This window comes from Vanessa tameamea, chromosome 18 (genome assembly GCF_037043105.1).
Source record: "Vanessa tameamea isolate UH-Manoa-2023 chromosome 18, ilVanTame1 primary haplotype, whole genome shotgun sequence".
Lineage (NCBI taxonomy): Eukaryota > Metazoa > Arthropoda > Insecta > Lepidoptera > Nymphalidae > Vanessa > Vanessa tameamea.
The window spans coordinates 4,723,614-4,743,611 of record NC_087326.1 but is presented as its reverse complement, the minus strand read 5'-3'; the positions used below and the strand labels follow the sequence as shown (position 1 = coordinate 4,743,611).

General features: G+C 29.8%; 4 protein-coding genes and 1 non-coding gene across 8 annotated transcripts in view; 2 read left to right on the top strand and 3 right to left on the bottom strand.

Moving 5' to 3' along the window:
* Positions 1–668: 668 nt before the first annotated feature.
* Positions 669–10,488, bottom strand: LOC113399524 (pleckstrin homology domain-containing family F member 2). Of its 2 annotated transcripts, XM_026638679.2 has the most exons (9): positions 10,374–10,488; positions 10,124–10,188; positions 9,439–9,640; positions 7,054–7,179; positions 6,344–6,450; positions 5,923–6,079; positions 5,306–5,409; positions 4,055–4,130; positions 669–2,780 (listed from the first exon to the last, which is right to left on the bottom strand). In XM_026638679.2, the coding sequence occupies exons 1-8, from the start codon at positions 10,450–10,452 to the stop codon at positions 4,071–4,073; spliced, it is 900 nt and encodes a 299-aa protein (XP_026494464.1). In that variant the 5' UTR covers positions 10,453–10,488; the 3' UTR covers positions 669–2,780; positions 4,055–4,070. The 2 variants fall into 2 exon arrangements, with proteins under 2 accessions (XP_026494464.1, XP_026494456.1); XM_026638671.2 differs by lacking the exon at positions 4,055–4,130.
* Positions 10,489–10,806: 318 nt separating this feature from the next.
* Positions 10,807–12,422, top strand: LOC113399794 (ribonuclease kappa-like). Its single transcript, XM_026639039.2, has 3 exons — positions 10,807–11,001; positions 11,071–11,190; positions 11,709–12,422. The coding sequence occupies exons 1-3, from the start codon at positions 10,927–10,929 to the stop codon at positions 11,808–11,810; spliced, it is 297 nt and encodes a 98-aa protein (XP_026494824.1). The 5' UTR covers positions 10,807–10,926; the 3' UTR covers positions 11,811–12,422.
* Positions 12,423–14,725: 2,303 nt separating this feature from the next.
* LOC113399834 (testis-specific serine/threonine-protein kinase 3-like) lies at positions 14,726–17,615 on the bottom strand. Its single transcript, XM_026639090.2, has 6 exons — positions 17,321–17,615; positions 16,921–17,090; positions 16,340–16,489; positions 15,681–15,954; positions 14,959–15,135; positions 14,726–14,877 (listed from the first exon to the last, which is right to left on the bottom strand). The coding sequence occupies exons 1-6, from the start codon at positions 17,495–17,497 to the stop codon at positions 14,794–14,796; spliced, it is 1,032 nt and encodes a 343-aa protein (XP_026494875.2). The 5' UTR covers positions 17,498–17,615; the 3' UTR covers positions 14,726–14,793.
* Positions 16,120–16,211, bottom strand: Trnai-uau (transfer RNA isoleucine (anticodon UAU)). The gene is given in 2 exon segments: positions 16,120–16,155; positions 16,174–16,211. It is a non-coding gene; the product is annotated as a tRNA-Ile (tRNA).
* Positions 17,616–18,133: 518 nt separating the features above from the next.
* The window catches only part of LOC113399192 (semaphorin-1A), a 344,932-nt gene continuing 343,067 nt past the window's right edge, over positions 18,134–19,998 (top strand). For all 3 annotated transcript variants that reach the window (XM_026638284.2, XM_064217670.1, XM_026638271.2), the window contains exon 1: positions 18,134–18,303. The gene's annotated coding sequence lies outside the window, so the exon portion shown is untranslated. The remainder of the gene's footprint in view (positions 18,304–19,998) is intronic.

The following is a 19,998-nucleotide window of genomic DNA, read 5'->3' as shown; positions in this document are numbered from 1 at the left end:
GTGTTTTTTTTATTGGAAATCGATTCTGAAAGATTTATTCTTATATGGGCACGGCAGTTCCCACGCCAGGTTTTACACAGCCGTAACATCCTTTTCTTGGAAGCCAATCAGGGCAATTCGAACCTGTAACTTGGTTTTGGACAAAACAAGAAGCCTGAATTTTCAGTATTGAATAGGACATATGAAGACTAGCTATGTTCCCAAATTATATAATATTTAAACAAAAATTATAAACTCGCCAGTTTAAGTTCTTTAATTTTGTTACTTACTCACCGACCATAAAAATTCCAAGGTGTTTTCAAAACCCACAAATATCAAATTTTGAATCACCAATTCTGTTGAACTGGTGTATCCATAGATACAAAATAACTGACTTGGTTTTACATAAGATCTCACAAACTTTGGACGACTGTGTTGCGAAACTTGCACTTTATTAATGTTATGTTTTTGAACGAATAATTTATAATTCTGACCATTTCAATGAGGTCTTAAATAAATAAACTAGAATTAGATATTTTAATTCAAAGTTCCGATTATAATTTCGCCGACATTCAAATTGCTTTTTTTACGAAATTCCATTTCCATTCCATTCCATTCCATAATAAAAATCATAAATTAGTCAAAATTTTGAATCAATGTTCTGATGGGTATTAAATAAAAATCAAAGATAAAAAATATTATTGTATATTTGTCAACCGAATATTAAACAATAATGTTATATTTCGCTTAGTTTTTCGAAAAATAACAGTAACAGTACGCTCTCGACGTGTTAACATTTTAGGCCTATGTTATGATTATAAATAATTAAACCGTGACCTTATTTTAGAATTTTTGCGAACAAATTTTTTCAAACAAACTATATCTAATATGAAAAAATACCTTAAATTAATAATGTAACGGTTTCATACGAAACAATATACATAATATAATCAATGCACCTCTTACTTACTATTTTTCCTAATATACATACAAAATATTACATAAACGATTTATAAATGAATGCAATTTAAACTACATACATTATGTAAACCATATAATAAAATTCAACAATCGTAATAGCAAAATATGAACTATATTAAAAAGTTTATAATATAATAGGCTAACTCATGTAAAGTATTAAATATGTATTGACATAAATGACTAAGCCTAACCACCGGACCTAGACAACTTGCACATCGATCGACGTATTCGCTTGTAACACCAAAATGTATGTCATAAGTATTTGATTGGACGCGATCAAAGTTGATAGAAGACGATCGAAATTGCTTTAATTCGAATCGAATGTGTTTGTCTAAGCTCAGCAATGTTAATGTGTTAGAACCATGATTGGTAATGTTTACACTTGTGTTGTTTCGATTTTATTATTATCAATAGATTAGATAACCAAACCTTTAATTCCACATGACATAAAATTAAATCAAACAAATTGTAGTGACTAATTTTAGTTCAAATATTAGTTTCAAAATTATCCAAAATAAAAATGTTGTTCATGTATTAAAATAAATGAATATTAGTATAGTATACCAACAGGTGTATGCAAAATTTCAGCTCAATCAGTTAGTTCAACTGGTTTAATAAATTAAGTTAGATAAATGCTTGTAAAGGATTATATAAATTTGATTTATTTTGTATTGTGATATGTCTAATATCCCTGAATATTGAACAATTCAACACAGTCAACATATTTGAGGGGTTAGTCATTGGAAAAACCTACGAGTTTCATATAATATTCATACTTACCAATTTGTTTATCCTGATATAAAATTGCTTCAAATCTAACAAATTTATTTACCTGATTGCCTTGATATATTATGAGATTACAATTAGAACTTACTTTATGTCATTCTGTAAGTTGTCATTTCAAAATTAAGTTGTGCATTTATAAAAAACCTTCATTTTCATGAAAAAAGGCCATAATCTGTTTATAACAAAGTTGTTCAACATTATAACATAACTTTACTTTAATATATATTAATAGCATAGTTTTATGAGCGAAACTCACAAGTGTAAACATAAAGTAAATAAATAATATGAATTAAATTAGAAACGATGCCCGTTCAGAATATATTTGAGCGTTTTAAAGCTGTTTAGCATTTTATATTTATTTACATCTAGAAAAAATGTTATTGAAATGATTTTTTATATAAAAATATATTATATCGGTTGAACTCACTGGATTTATAAAATACATAGAAAATTCTATCTAATGTTAAAGTAGAAGGCCATCTCGGTGTTCATTTCGGTGATGATATCACATACACTAATAGACACTACGATGTTATTATTAATACGTAGTTTATTAAAAATAACCACATAAATTTACTTTAAAAAAACTTACCACAAACACTTCTACATACCGACCAAATCATATAAGATAAATAACTTTTATTATATCCTCTGTCTTTTTCATATTTTTTACCAAATAATACTATATTATAATATGATCTATTCAATAAATCATTATTCTTAATAAAAATCATTTTTTTCTTCTGTATATTGGCAGACAGTAACATAATCTGTGGCTGATATGATTATATTTTATATTATCTGTTATTTCTTTTAATTTAATTAATTCTGTGTATATTAGAATGAAGCTTTTGGGTTGCATTTTCATAACGACGTAGCCCACGGCAATATTATTACTAAAGTGTAAAATTATAATAATTTATGTAAATTACATATCCTGTACTGGGACATTGTTGCTTATTTCTTTACTTGGTATCCTTGGACGAATGGTTATTAGTTTCTTCAGTCTTTTCACCGTCACTGTAGAACTTTGGCTGCAAAAAATATTTCGATTTTATTAGTAGTACTGGCCTCCCAACAAACGGACATCGGGTCTTACAGAAAATTTATAAAAAAGTGTAGTGAGTTATATAAGCGTGGGTGTGAATATGACAATAGACAAACTAATACATATTAATTTATGTCTTAGATCATCATTATACAGCTTAATCTTGCGTGTAACAATTTATAAGCTTATGTAGTTTTGAATGAAGGTTTTATTTGTTATTTATTTTTAATTTGTCGACATTTATATAGAAACTACAATAAACTACTATATTTATAAGAATATATTTATGTTTAAAAACCTTTTTGTAAATAAGATTTTATGTAATCCACATATTCAACCGAATTAAATATAGTATACTAGACTGTATGACACCAATATTATATGCATGCAGCTTAATCAGTTTCGTGGAGCTGGTTAAAAATTAACAAGGTTTGACATATTTTCAGGTTGGTAAAATAGACATCGCCCATTAGTGGCGTTAAAATAGAGTACCGAGTTTCCTATCCGTTTCTTATATCAGACGACTTTAAACTTGTAATAAGTGTATCGACAGTTTCTGTTTTCACATTTTATTTTGGATACTTTTAAGCGTGGACCCGAAGTTCATTTATTGGAAGGTCTATGTTGAGTTACAATTACTATAAAGGCTTTTAAAAAAGGGATACATTAGGCAGTGAGTGGAAAAACACATAACACGATTAATTGTGGGAATAAAACTCATAACACTAAAGCAACTATTCAAATTTCCAAACCAGAAGGACTTTATTTTTATCAGTACTATGGAGAACAAAAATGTTATTTGACTAAATTGAATAAAATGTTATTTAAGGACATTTATTAAAATGGGAATAGGCATGAAAGAGCCAAATGTTTATGCAATCAATTAAAAGTAATAAAAAAAAATAACACTTCAAACGATTAGTAAAAAATACAATCCAACTTACAAATTAGGACTAACTTACTGTTCTTTAGGTTTAAATAAAATAACACGTATTATAATTATTTAAAACAATGGTCTGGTTTATTATGAAAATCCGTATAAAAAAGATCATAAAAAATATCTATTTGATTTTTTTGTTTATAATTAATGAAAACGACCAAATAGCAAACTACATAACATTAAAAGTAACAACATATTGATAATGAGAGGTGAACTTGTTCCCACATAACACGAACGCGTGGAATAATACACACCATGAACAAAACCATACAAACAAAAAATCAAAAAGCGTGATTAATCTAGCATTTTGCTCGACTTACACAATATCAACATGTACTATACTGTTGTGACTTTATTTCCGAATCCGTTTTTCACACCGTTATAACTTGTAAAACCCTAAAAATAAGCATATTTTAAAAGCAGAGTGATAAAACTTTAATGTGTTAACGTGTGGTCGGAACACGAAACTAGCATTACACCTCAGTGATAGAATATCATTTAAAGTGGTTATGATTTTTATGTGACACCACTATTTAAGTTGATTTAATTAACTTTCAGTAGCTAATACAGCCCCTGTTACAATATTAAAAGTACATTTTCCTCTGATATCAAGCTGTATCCAGGCCAGAGTTGGTTTTAAATTTAACATAATCGTGTTGATGGACTCAAAGGTGCTGGAAATGCTTCCTTTAAAAGAAGCAGCAGTATATTGTTAGTCTATGTCTACACTGGTACAGTCATTGTTGTTACATCGTTGTTGAGTGGTACAAAACGTATATTCTATTTAAAATACAGAAGGAGTAAATACAAATAAACAATCTTGACATTTTTTCCGATATAATTGGTCGAGGTATTGAATAATCTATGGTAATAAATTAGTCTTGAATTTCCTTTGGAAGTAAAGGGTCGAGTTTAATAGTGATGTACTATATACAGGGTTATTATTTTATTTACATTGAGTTTTTAGTTCATTTTGTGGGAATTTTAAAGAGCGATGTTTAATCCGAATGCGTTCATGTTCGAATACGAATTTTCCATCAGCTTCATGTTTGGACATTTTTTATCGGTTGCTTTTAAATAAGTTCCTAGTTGTACATTTTAGGAGAACTAAGAAAACGGTGAAGTTCTTAAAATAATCTGCAAGACAAGTTTCATAACGATTTTTTAATAAAGATTTTTTTTGAAGATATTTTTGTGGAAAAAATCTCAAACAATATTTAAATAACAACTTTTTCCTTTTTTAAATTGATACTTTTTTTTAAATAAAATAAGTAGCATTTTATACTTATTTTGAAAGAAGCTAAAAACGTGATAACTCAAAAATGGTTCACTTTTGCATGATACATATTATCATAAAATTATCGTAAAGAGTCAGTCCTTATCACATCCTAAAGGGAATACGTCGAATTACCAATACCCGAATAAAGAATCTTATTATGGAATATGTAAAATTCAGGTTTGTTTATCTTTACTCCTTGTTCGATTGGGATATGGTATAGTGAGTGCTTCCAATTTACACTCTGAGGCTGTATGAGTGAGTATTTGTGATGCTGTAGGTATATATATCTCACCTCGTCATGTTTCTGGTCGGGCTGCACTCGGTCGTCGTCGTCGTCACTGTCGTCGTCTCCCGAGGAGTCGCCGCCGGAACCTGCACCCGTGATTTCAGCTTTCACTGGGACACGGATGTGAGGTTAAGTTAGAAATTAGTAGAAAAGTTGCGTTGCTGCAAAAACCTTAGTGTATTGAGTGACATGTAGATATTAAGTTGTCAGTGATTTATAGAAAATGATTAAGTGTTCACTAAAACTTGTTTGACTGGAACGATAGTTGAACGGCAATCGACACCGCCATTTCATCTTGTCTTCTTTATAAACGACAAAAGTGCACTTAATTATTAAAAATGCTAAGAAAAATGTCACGTGATTAATGGACGGCCTCTAAGGTATATTGTTATTTTCTGATACTTCTGAAAAACACATTATAAGAGAATATTAATTATAGTTTGGAATTTAGTACTTGGAAAAGTATTGCATATGCCTTTGTGTGTGGATGTGAACACGTATTCAACGTGTCCGGTAATGGACGTGTGCGTACAAGTGTACTGTGCGCGTGCGTAATGTGTGTCAATGTATGCGTGCATATCCAACGCGCGAGTATTGTGTTTGTATAGCGTGCGCGCACTCACTGGGCGCGGGCGGCTGCGCGGGGCGCGCGCGGTCGCGGGTGAGCTCGTCGTAGCACTGCAGGCACACGCGGAGCGGCTTCTCGCTCTGCCCGCGCAGCACGTACCGCTTGGACGAGCACGGCCCGCACACGACCGAGCCACACTTGCGACAGTGATGCTAGAAAAAAGTTACTTTATGAAAATATTTTGTAACGTTTTTATCCTTTACGTTATAAAGAGCAAGTATCATAATTGGTTTTCGACGCTCCTGATACTGATTTCAAACTAAGCCTACACAAATACTGTAAGCACAGAGTATAATTTCTAAAAATATACTGACAGTAAAAAAATATAATGATTAAATCAAAATTACTAGTGCAATAAAACTAATATAAATAGTGCAATAAGAGATTGAGATAGAGAGAAAAAAACAAATACTTACCCTTCTGTTAAGAACAGTGAACTGTGTCTTCTTGCAGTGCATGCAAATGGCGGCTTCATTGTCTGGCACCCACACTGCTGCATGTTCTGATGGTGGTTGTTTCCCACCTAAAAAAACATTTAAAATACTTATTCATATTTCCAATTTATAATGTACATGATAATAATTCAACAAACTTTCTTAGCTAGGTTTTATTATTAGGCTACGTATAGCATACTAGTTTCCGCCCGCGGCTTAGTCCGCCTATGAGGTACAAGTATTAGGTATTTTTTTCCTGGCTAAAAAGTAATCTATATCCTATTCCAGATTATAAGCTGTATTGTCCCTACCAATTTTAATTTAGATCCATTCCGCCGTTCTGGCAAGAATGAGTCACAAAAATCCATTCAAACTTTCGTATTAATATTATTACTAAAAATAAATTAATCTGAATCAATATGTTCAATCCACAACACATAACAATCCATTTTTGTAAAATGACGAAATCTCTTTATATAAATCATATCCAAATTATTCAGTCCGAATAAAAATGGTCCCCCCACGTAAAATCATCGGAGTGCATTAGTCAACACAACACACAATGTTAATAGGATGTCTTAGTGTGAGTGAGACGACTAACATAAAGACAGCAAAACAATACAATAATTAAAGTAATTTACGTCATATATATAACAAAGTGAATTAAAAATTATATATAAGTGACCACTTACTCTTTCTTAGCAAGTCCTCTATACATTTCTCTATGTGGGCCATCCATTCCTCTTTTTCTGTTGCCGTGGCAGCATACACAGCAAAAGATTTAGATGCAGTCCGGATCAACCAACCATTGCGATATTCTAAAATAAATATTTAATTTTAGATTAATTCATTGTAATTATATCAAAAACTGTACATTTGTATGAAAACTCTTGTAGAGGCACATTTTAAGCTCAGATCAGAGTTAAAATGTGCATCTCTGATTGAGAGTTCCTTATGTAGCCCGAATATATCCCTTTAAATTAAATATAAATTAAACAATAATTTAAAATGTTTTATTTAGTCATTATAAATGTTATAAAAATAAAAAGTAATAATTATAAAAAAAAAACTCTATATAAATCTATGTTCTACAAATAAATAATTTATCATATAAGTAAAGGTTAAATTGTTTCATTGACTAACAAATTAAATCTCCGCAGTGATTAAAATTCGACCATAATTATCCCAAAAAAATTATGAGAACACACACACATAACAGTTTGCATGTTTCGAAATTTTCAGTTTTCCAGGTTCTTTTGTTGATAACACAAAAGCTCGTCAATATCAACCAAAAGAAAAAAATAAATATAACTGTTTTGACTGCCTCTTTACATATAGATACATTTATTTGAATTTAGTATATATATTTACCCTTGAGATAAGCTGTGTCAGTAAACCTTTATACAAATATGTGGTATGCAAAATTAATATAAATATTTATAAGTTCAAAGTTGACTCACTGACTCAACCACATAAATATCAATGCCATTAAAATAGAAAAAGTGATAATGATATTGTGTGATTCATCACAACAACGAGTCATAATTAGGTGTTTTTTTGTTGTATTCTCACTTTTAGTGAATATATTGGTGTTATAAAAGATAGAAATATAATTATATGAGACAATTTGAGAAAGAAATGGAACCAGACATTCTAATTTTATTTATATCATTGTATTAAAATTAACGAGTAATAAAGCTTTGTGCGTATCTGCCCAGGTGAGAATCCACTCATCAATTCCACATAAAAATGTTATATTGCTATGTTCCTAGTCCAAAAGTGAGCAAGACAGTATAGTAAAATACAAGACAGAAATAAAAATAGGCTCTACAAAAAACCACTGTAAGTTAATGGAGTATCGGCATGGATGATATCTTCAACATTTTGTAAATGTATTAGGAACATTTTCATACTTTTCATCAGATTATTCATTATGTATTATGAAAAATATATCAAGAATGGGAAGTATGGTCAGAATGTACTCTGTAACAATTGTATCAGATTACTCATGTTTATTTATAATAATAGTGCCGTTGATATTCAAAAATAATTAAAAATGTTAGTTTTAGTATATGAATTATGCAATTTTTTAACCCATTTAATTGTTTAAACAAAATTAAAAGTTCATCATAGATTTAATATATATGTTTATATATACAGAAATTATTAATAATAAGGAAAATGAATTAGGTAAAGCTTATCAACACAAATAACTGGGATAATGATTTACTTTAAATTAATATTAATCCCTAACACTAATAAAAAAATAATAGTTTAAAAAACATGTGAAAGAACATGTATAGACAACCTGTAATATTCGTTTTTTTTTTTTTAACCTGGTCAGTCTTCTAGAAAAAAACGACTTAATTTTTAAACGAGGTTCATGTGATCCATGTGAAATGAACGATATAATAATATAATGCCAAGATAATCAGTTGAATATAGCTATTTAACTTTCACCGTGGTAAATTGTGTTGCTACTTGGCTGAGCATGATTCTAATTTTGTTTCATCAATTTGCATCAAAGTGATAAAAATCTTGTGTAAAGGCAGAAATAATACCTAACAGTAGACATATATTAATGATGTAATAATCATTTAATCTTACAAAAATTGTTGGAAATATAAAACGAGTTAAATTTATCTACTGGCTTACAGCATTAGGAACCCTCAACTTGCTAGACATTAGGGATTATTGCGATCTTAAGTAGAATATTTTCATGGCTCTTTTAAGATCCTTTGATGACAATTTCTATGACAAAATATAGAAAAAAATTCAAGTACTATTGAACCTAAGAGAGCTTAACAGAATATACTTCGTAGCTGATATATATTTCGTCTGAAGATTATTTTATTATACACTGAGACCTATATTCTCCTAGACCACGATGTAATTATTTCATAAATATTATTATATACTGTTATAATTGTTTCTTATTAGATCTTTCAATCAGATGAAAATAATAAACTTGCATATGAGATTATTTTTTACTAAACAAAAACCAAAATATGGTGTTCAAATCTATTTCGGTGAGTTAGTCAAACATTGGCTCTATTTATAATAAATACAGTACTTACGCCCTTCATCTTTTAGTGATTCCAATTTGACTTCCTCCAGAGGTATAACATGTTGTTTGTTATACTTCTTTTTGTTTATTACTATGTTGCCATATACAAGTATGTCATTGAATAGGAAAAACTGACGAGCTTTGGGCTTTTTCCGACACATTTTTGTTAGGACACCTTCACCTACAAGCACTCGGCCCTGTTCTGCTAATGGCTGTGAAAATACACATATATTAATTATTATTATTAATTTATTATGAACATAGTCAAATCAACAAACAAATGAAATTGAGCCCATACAGCATATCTTTAACTTTTTTTTACTACACTTACACAAAATAAAGGTTTTTAAATATTTTGAAGTTCTAAGCAACTTTGTTGTTTAAATATCATGGTTAATAATTTGGAATAAAGCATTTGTTGCAGTTTTACATAACAAGTGGATATAAAATAATAGCCATATTATTATACTATTTAAACAAATCAGTTAAATTTGTGTACTAAGCATAATCATAAAATATATATGAAAAATATATCAAGCTGATAAAAATGATAACATTGACCGAACCCACCAATCATACTTACTGAAAATTTATCTGCTCTGTTTGTCGGTTGATAAAAGGGAATATAATGTAGTGAAGTTTTAAACTTTCTTTACGTACTTTATAGAGTTATGTAAATAAATATAAAAACACACCTGTCCCGAACTGCCGAAGCAGTTTTCCACCATAGCGATTCTTCTAGCATTGGCTTCACTATTTACTGAAAAAGGAAAAACAATCTTGTACAATTGTGGTGCAGCATCAAAGTTTGACGTCAAAGGAAAGTAGTAAGCGAACAAACAATGATACCGATTATCCACTTAACGAATAACAAATAACTCAATACGTTGAAAACAATGCAAAAGGGCCCTTCTTATATGTCAAATATAAAAACTAATAGCCTACCTAAGCGGTCCACCATTATCGAATTTTTATTCAGTTTACACAGTACAGAGACACGATAAAGATGAGAAAAATGTGTCATTCATGTTTGTTGACAATGTTGCCACCCTCATTTAGTATTAGCTTAGAATAAAGAAAGTTTCATAATATCTCCAAAATAATTAAGTTAAAATTACACAAATGGCTTATGATGGAAAAACTCTATCTGTATTTCATTATAAATGATAAATTATTTGAAAATTAACGTTAGATTTCATGAGAATTGTAATTATCAAAATTTGAAACTCATTTTTATATTATTGTGTAACCCATGACAATTATATAAAATAAAACTTAACGTTATTAAAATAACTGTTAATGCTAATTGGTTTTAATCGTATGATAAAAATATTATAATCAAGGAGTGTTAAAATTGTTTATAATTTTATACTCTACACCATAGATATAAACGATCATGTGAGTGTCCATTTTTTTTGTGGTTTTTGACACTTGCTGACAGACAGTGGTCGATAAAATAATATCAATTGTTCGTAATTTTATAAAATAAACGAGCAAAATGGCTTGCAAACTCTGTGGTCCAAAACTTTCCCTCTGCGGGCTAGTTTTGAGTGTCTGGGGTATCATACAATTGGTAAGTAAAACTGATCCTTACACTTAAGGTAAAATTACAAAGAATCTGATAAATACTTTAAAATTTCAGACTTTGATGGGCGTTTTCTACTTTAATGGAGCTGTAGCTCTCTTAGAAGATTTACCACTTGGAGAAAATCACCACAGCATTGAAGATTTCGTAGCTGAAGTGAAAAATGGTTATTCTCAGGCAAGTACTTTCCAACATCTTTGCTAGCCCATTCAATCATATCATAATTATTCACATATATATATGTGCATATTACGAAATTTTAATCAAATTTATAGATTTTGAACATAGTTTAAAAATTGGTGTTAATCAGATCTTCGACTCATAAATGTCAAGGTATTGGACCATTCTATGGAATATTTCAATTTTATGAAAAGAATATTTTCTTTCTGTAAAAATGAGTATAATTTCACATAATATAATTTACAAAACAAATCAAATATGTTTTCTTCAAAATTCAAATAACTTATGAACATGTTAGAATTTATGAAGGTTTTGTGTGAAAACCCATCATGGTATGTACACATTAAACATACTAAAATACTTATAACATACTGTTAAGAAGAAAAAGAATTGCAGAACCATTAAAATGAACAAAACATTTAAGAATAGTAGTATGTTAAATTTTTATAAATTTTATTGTTAATTATTTGTGATTTTGAGAAGCTTAAATAAAAACAACAATTATTTTATTACAGAATGCATACAACTGCTGGATTGCTGCTCTGCTCTATGTGATCACTCTTGTAATATCTGGACATCAATTCTGGATGAACAATCGTTCTTCAGTTAGCATGTAAACATACAAAGTACTTTATAAGTACACCTCCGTGTTTACAGCTCCATTCCATTTAATTTGATTAGAAAAATAAAATACCCAATGAAATTACTCCTAAGATTCTACCAATTGTATAAAATACTTTAAATTAATCTAAATTTATTCCATATAATGCTTATTAATTTTTAGGTATATTATTTTTCTAAGCAAATGTATCTTTAATATAGGTCTTGTTTCAAAATAAATATTTATTTCAGAACCATATTGGTCTGAGCAATTTAATTAAACATTTAAATCCAATATTGTATTGAGAACATTTATCGTCCAGAATATTAGTACTATATTTGAATAAAAGGTAATCAGCACTTAATAAATTTGTCAAGTTAATTGATATGGCAACCCTCGCTGATTATTTAATTTATATTGTTTAATTTATTGCCTCTACAAAGATTACTCTTGTAAAAATACTATCTCACTACTACTACTACTAGTTTGGCAATGAAATAGTCCCATATCCTGTGAAAGTATTATGTTGTTGAATGATCGCTATAAATTGTACATAAAATAACTGTAATTATTGTAGGTACATTGTAAAATGGTTCTATAGTTTTTCTTGAATTAAATATTAATGTTACATTGGTTTTTTTTTTATTTTCTATATAAAAAAATATTTATTTTTATCACATTCTCATGATAACAAAAAATAACTTTTTATACTCTTACATTTAAGTGAGGTTCTTTCCGCTAAAAATAAAGTTATAAAGATTATATTGTTTTGGTGGTACAGTTTTGCAAACACATCTGGGTAGGTACCATCTTATCATATTTTGTATTGCCAAGCAGCAGATCTTAGTATTGTTGTGTTCTGCATTAAGGGTGGGTGAGCCAGTGTAACTGCTGTAAGGAATGTCTTAAATTTCTTACGGCGCCAATATCTATGGGCTGCGGTCACCACTTTATCAATCACGTGGCCCATTTGCCCTTCACCAACCTATATTAAAAACGTTATAGAATTTTTATTTATTGCGTTATTAAAGCTAAGATGCTATCGTAATTTGCCGCAGAACAAAATAAGGACACAGTCAAGTCAATACTAGTTTGGTAGATATCGAGTACACATTGTTAATTCATTAGTAACAAAATATGAGAAATTAATTTAAATGTATTAAGTAACAACCAATTTTACTAACCAAATGTCAATTTATCGCAATCGAATAGAAACGTAATAATTGCTGTTCAGTCATTTTCCTATGGTAATTACACAAAGATGCAGTTGCGGTTTCGGTGTGGTATTGGAATATAATGTATCGAAACCGTTATAAACTAGTAGAGTTGGTCCCCATTTAAGATTCAGCAGAGAATTATTTTTGTGAAGAATAATCTAAGGATCGTAATAGGATCTGGAATGTATAGTAATCGTTATTACTTAGAAGAATTGGCCCATGTTAATGTCGAGGTAAAGGCCTCATCTCCCTTTTGAGGAGAAGGTTTGGCGCTTCATCACGCTGCTTCAATGTGGGTTGGTGATACACTTGGCAGATCCACTACGAGCACAGGATACAAACAAATAACATTACATGTATCAAATTGGGAAATTTAAAAAAAAATGACTATTTTCCCAATTTTATAGGCCTTAATCAAAACTTATTATCGATAGTTAAAAAGTGAATAAATGTCATTTTTTAAAATATATTTGATTGTCAGAAGTCGATTGATTAAATATCATTATTTTCATAAAATAGTACTCTGTGCAAGTTATGCTATAAGAAGCTTAAATTTATTATAAAAATGAGTCTTCTTCTAGGTTGTGGTGTTTGTTGTATGCTTTTGAGTATATGGGCAATTCTGCAATTGGTAATAGAAATAACTATAAATTATCTTTAAAAATTTGAAATGTAATTATAGTCACATATTAAAGGTAGTGGTGTGGTTTGAACACTGAAGTGTCAAGGTACTTCTTAAGCTGTATGTACGTCGTACTGTTACTCACTTACCAGATTCCCAAATAAAGGTAAAAATATGTTGCACTATAGCGGCGGCTCCCTCCGAAACCAATCTAGTAGCGAATAGTATTTCTGCTACAATTTAGGTCCGCTGCTGTGCCATGTTCCCGTTTATTGTGGTTTAATGTTAAATCCCTTCAGAAAATTGTGAAATAAGAAGATATTTGAAACCTAACTTTTTTTTAGTTTGTAATGGGGATTTTCTTTAAAATGGAAGTACTTGCGTTTATAGAAGAGGCGGAACCTGATCATCATGGGTATGAAGATTATGACGATTTCATGAAACAAACTAAAGAAAACTATCAATTGGTAATAAAATATTGAGCCCTTTTATAGTGTCATTTTTGTCAATATATAAAAATGCTGTAATTAATTTTAAAACCATCTAAAATGTCGAGCTCATTTTGAAATGTACAATCAAGACGAATACTTGTTTTTTTTTTTAATTTATTTAATAGGTAAATGAATATATCATTTAATATTAATCAATTTATATAACAAAATTATATTACTACCTTGATCATTATATCTAGAACATTCAATAGGTTGTTTTTCTTCTATTTACAGATAGCTGTTAATTGTTGGGTTGCAACTTTTATTTACGTGATAACGTTGGGTTTGTCGTACATGTGTATCAAGCACGCGAAAAATAAAGAAAGAAAGGCCGCTGATAACGTGCAAGATGATGAAACATACTGTAGGAATAAAGCTAAGAGATTGTAAGATTTAACGTAGTCCTAAATATTGTTTTTTTCTACTACACCAATAATCCATGTGCATTTAATTTTATTACTAGTATTTTTTGTGTAATGATACTGTGGATTTAGGTTAACTTTATTTTAAGAACGACATATTGACTAGGTTATGGAGTATTAAGTTTTTGTTTTGAAATAAAGTTGGTACAAAGTTAAGTGTTTCGCTTTTTAGTAAAAAAATATTGTCATGTAACTCGTTTATTGCGCTGATAAAATTAAGCTATTTTAAATAAGTAATTGCCATTTTTTACTTCACTTCTTCAAATTTTCTGTCAAATGTTACGGTTCCATTCATATTTACGCTTTTTATTTCCTCTTTACTCGCTGCATCCTGTAAAAGAAATATAATTAGCGATAATAAATCTGAAATATACAGTGAGTAACAATAACAGACGTTGGCCATCAGACTTACTGGCTTGGCATCTAAGTCTTCATCTTTGGATGACTGGTGTGGACTAAGCCAGGGGTCGGCTAAGATTTGAGGTATTTTTGCACGTAATTTCAGAGGAGCTAGAATCTTTGTGATTAGCTTGCGACATTCAGTCGATATTTTCGGTTCGCGAGGAAATGAGACCTTGTTTTGGACTTGCTATAAAAACGCAAACAATATATTAAAAATGTGTATAGTAAATATAAAAGTAAAATAACAGCTTCTAAATGTTCCCCAGCTTATCCTTTAAAAGGAAGCTTGGAGTTTGTCCAATCACGCTGTTCCAAACTATGAGTGTATACATCTTCTAGTATGTTAAGTTATGTTGTAAGTAGAATTATAATCGCACGCATAATATTATGCAAGTCATGATGTTTTCACCGCTAAGAAATTAACAAATTGTGCACATGAAAATTTAATTGTGCTTGCCTGGTTTTGGATCAAAGTTTTGAATCAAAAATTCACAGCCTGAAGAACTGCCTGATCTCGGCATTGAGGCCTTGAATTTCTATAGTTGCGAATTTTATTTTATACTATAATATAAAAACTTAGAAGATCTACTAAGATTAAAAACCATATTTTCATAAAACCAAAAACAACTCAAGATTTTGAAAGAATTATTGTTAAAACATAATTGTTTTAACAATAATTCTTTCGTAGGTAATCCTACGAATATAAATAAAATATCATAGCCTAATTGATACCTTTAAGAGTTGGGTATAGTTAGTATCGTCAAAGGGCAGTCTACCATACACAATCGCGTAGAGAACTACGCCCATACTCCAAATGTCAGAATCCTGAGGTCTATAAGGGACACCCTTTAGTATTTCTGGCGAGGCATAAGCATAACTCCCACAAAATGTTTCGCTTAACGCATAGACTCCGTTCTTCGGTTTCATATGGCCTCTTGCGAAACCGAAATCAGATAGTTTGATATTCAGACTATTATCCATAAGGAGATTTTCACATTTGATGTCCCTGTGAACAGAGAACAATAAATTAAAAAATATCAATATCACGAAACGTCTAAAACTACAGAAGTTCTCGACATCAATATTATTAATTTATATGATTAATAAAATACCGTCAGTAAAATCGAGGTATAATGTACATAGTTGTATAAGTATAAACGTTACAAAATGTTGCTCCAGGTGAGGCTTGAACTCACAACCTCGGCATGTCTCGCACGCACTGCGCTATAAGTGCCGTGCGCTAACCGATTGCGCCACTGGAGCTGGAAGAATATCCTCCTAAAATCGCAGATCGTGAAGGAAATACTTATTTTGAGAATATAATAATTGAAAATAAGCCTATTAGTTGTGGTTGACTTTTTCCTGTTTGTGTCTATTGTGTCCAATCTTACCGATGAACAACACCCCGCTCATGACAATAATCTACCGCCTCCACGAGCTGTCTGAACCACCGACGACCGCGTGACTCATCGATATGTTGGTCTTTCCGAATAATATCCAGAAGGCTGCCATTTTCTGCATATTCCATCACAATGTACACTCTGCAATTAGTTAATTGTTAAAAATTGCGTCGGTTTCAAATATCAGTCAAATTATTTATTGTGTTCAAATATAAAAAAATTGGATAGTTCTTAGGAAGTAGGAACGTCTACTGATGATATTTTTATATAAATAATTTAGATTATCAATTATTTACACCTAATTCAATATTTTCAAAATTATTATGTATAATATATTATGTAGAAGGATAAAACAAGGCAAAAACTATAACTAAATAAATAGAAAGAATAAAAGTAATAATAATTACATAAGTAATAAAAAATACAAATAAAATTACAAGCTGAAATAAGTATTGTCATATAAAATAATTAATGTATCTTATGGAAACATTACATAATATAATAAGGAACACAGTTACTAATAACGTTAACTACGGAAACTACTTGACATATTTTTAAAGTAGAATCAGAACCTATGAGTGGTTTCAATTGCTTGTAAGAAGCGTATTAAGTTTTCATGCTTCAGTCCTTTTACGACTTCTATCTCTCGGGGAAGAAATTTCTTCAGATAGTCGCCAGGTGCTTGAAACTTGCTTATTATTTTTATTGCCACTTGACAATTGTGTCTATCACTATTGGCTACCTATCATAATATAATAAAAATTAAAAACGACTACACTAACAACAATCATATCATATAATATTTCAAGTAAACATAATTTGTAATAATATTGAAAAAAATTATGGTCTCGTTAAGATTGTCATTACAAGGTCTTCTAACAATAATTTTGTGATTAGTTATGAATAAATATTATGATTGAAGTAAGTATACCTTAACAATATTAATTAACTTTGACACGATTAACATCTCACCTTGACTGTGGCATATGAACCTGAGCCTATGGTTCTGCCCAAAATGTAACCATGTGTTTCAAGAACTGTTAACTTTTTTTCGGTTTTAGCTTCAACGCCACTGTGAACAGTTGTTGTGGGGGTTGTAGACATCTCGCCATGAACATTTTCGTCAGTTCTTATATCTGGTCCTGGCATATCATAGAGTATTATTTATTTTTAAATTTTAATTTAGTAGAATTCATACTATAATTTAGTAAAGCTCATGATTGATTTTTCATGTAAATTTTTTGTATATCAAGTCATTCTGTCATTTATGAAGTGATTTTGTTGAGTGACGTAGGAATAAAGTTTGAAATTACCGCTGTTTTTTGTTACCCAATTATATCTTAGCCAGTGTTTTATGTATTTTTATATCCAATATAGATTTGTAATGTTGGGAAAAAAAATATTTTAATAATTAATTCATGTTAACGACTAAACGTAACATATCATATTATGAAGCTTCTTTTATATTCGATGGAACATTCAAATATAAATTATTTATTAATTAAACCGATAACCAATTAAAATTTATTAATTGATTGTTATTATTGTCACGCTGGATTCTATTGAAATGTAAAGTGTTTTTTTCTTTGCGCCAATACTGCAATCATTTTACTTTTTTAAAGAAGTATGTTCGTAGCTTAAGTTTTAAAAATGTCTTTCTGACATTCTGACATTGACAGCCTCTGTCGTTCAAAATCAAGATGGCGGCATAACAATAACAAGTCGGAAATAGGTTAATACAGCATTTCTGTAATATATTGTTGTTATCGATTGTTTAGAGTTTTATTAGAAATAAATTACATAGTAAAAGAACGTTTTGTGATCTTGTGACAATTGGTGCTAAATATTCAACATAATTTTGAGAAATAAGTTATTCCGTGAATCATTAACTATAAATTATCTAAAACAATATAATATTTGTAAACAGTGAAACCGTTATTGCACCGCAATTATTGGTGAGATAATTGTAAATATGATTTGAATGTTAAAGGCATGCTCCTCAAGTAGTTTTAGAGAGCTTCTTTGTAAGGTTATTTAATACATATATGTTTTTATGTCTAGTTTAAAATGTAAATGTTTTCTTTTTATTGTTTTTTATAAACGTATATGCAATTCTTTTATATTATTGTGAACATTTTTCTTTAGACCTCAGAGATTAAGTTGATTTATGTTTTTCTAATTATAATTTAACTTATTAATATTTGCAACTTTTTATAACAGTAGTATACTTTAATCATACTAATAAACGAATAAACATTGATCTTTGTTTAATTTTTTTTTTGCTTTCAAATATTTTTTTGCTCTTCTACTTTTAAATATTATAATTTCCATTTTATATTTAAGATATTTCTAGTACTTGTGTAGTTAAGGGCTGAAGTGTCCAAGTAAATGACATATATTTGGAAATTTACTTTAGTTTGCATCCAGAATTGGATAACAATCTTCGGACAGTGTTCTAAATATTTAAGCAATTAACACTAAGTTTTTATTTAATAAATTTGTTAATGTAATTTATATTGTGGAATTTAGAAAAACAGAGTGAAGAAATGTAACTGATGAAATTCTGTTTCACCTATCCCACAGTTTATGATGGTTGATTTAATTCCAAATATTATAAGGGGCTGAGGAGTTCTTTGCCCAGCATTGCCAACATAATGAAAACACATTTATGACTAGTTACTTCACTAATTAATAATACTTAAGTAAATTGTTCTACAGCAAATATGTGAATGGATCTCTTTTGTTATTGAATATTTGTAAATAATAACAAATTGACAAAATAAACTCACTGAGTTTCCTTTACCGATTCTTCTCATGACAGGTTATATTTTTTTTCAAACCGGTGTTAGTGTTTGGTTTGACAATCAAGAAGTAAGTGTAATGCTTCTGTATCGAATGAGGGAATTTGATTTGATTGAATGGATTTGAAAATTATTTTATAATTATAATTCATACAGATTTGAATGTTGATAATATCTGTATGAATATTAAATAATTGTCTTTATATCATTTAACCAAAAATTGGGTGATTATTTTTCTTAGGTGGTTTTTTTATAGCATACACAAGCAGGCTGGCAAATGGGCCACCCATAATGGTAAGTGGTTATCATTGCCTGCACAAAATTTTAACCATAACTTACTGTGCCAAGGCTCCATCAATCTTGCAAACTGAGATGTTATGTCCCTGATACCTGTAGACCCATTGGTTTACTAACCCATCAAATGGGAATGCAACGATACAAGTATTGCTTCTTTGCCATAGAATATTCAATGAGTGGATAGTACCTATCCAGTCAGGCTTGCTGCTATTATGTACTGTACCACTATGTATGGTACTGTTGTAGGTGGAATATTTTTTTATGCATAATCTATACATATATTATAAATGTGAAAGTAACTCTGTTTGTTACCTCTTCACGCTTAAACTGCTGAACTGATTTAGATGAAATTTGGTGTGGAGATAGTTTGAGTTCCGGGGAAGGACATAGTCTACTTTTTTGATTCACCCCCTCGAAGGGGTGAAATGTGGGATGATGGATTGTGTGCTATAGGTAAAGATTTATAAATTTCGTGCGGGCAAAGCCGCATGTTAAGATATTGAACAATTTCTTCTCTAGTTTACGTTGTTTGCGATCGTGTATAATAACACC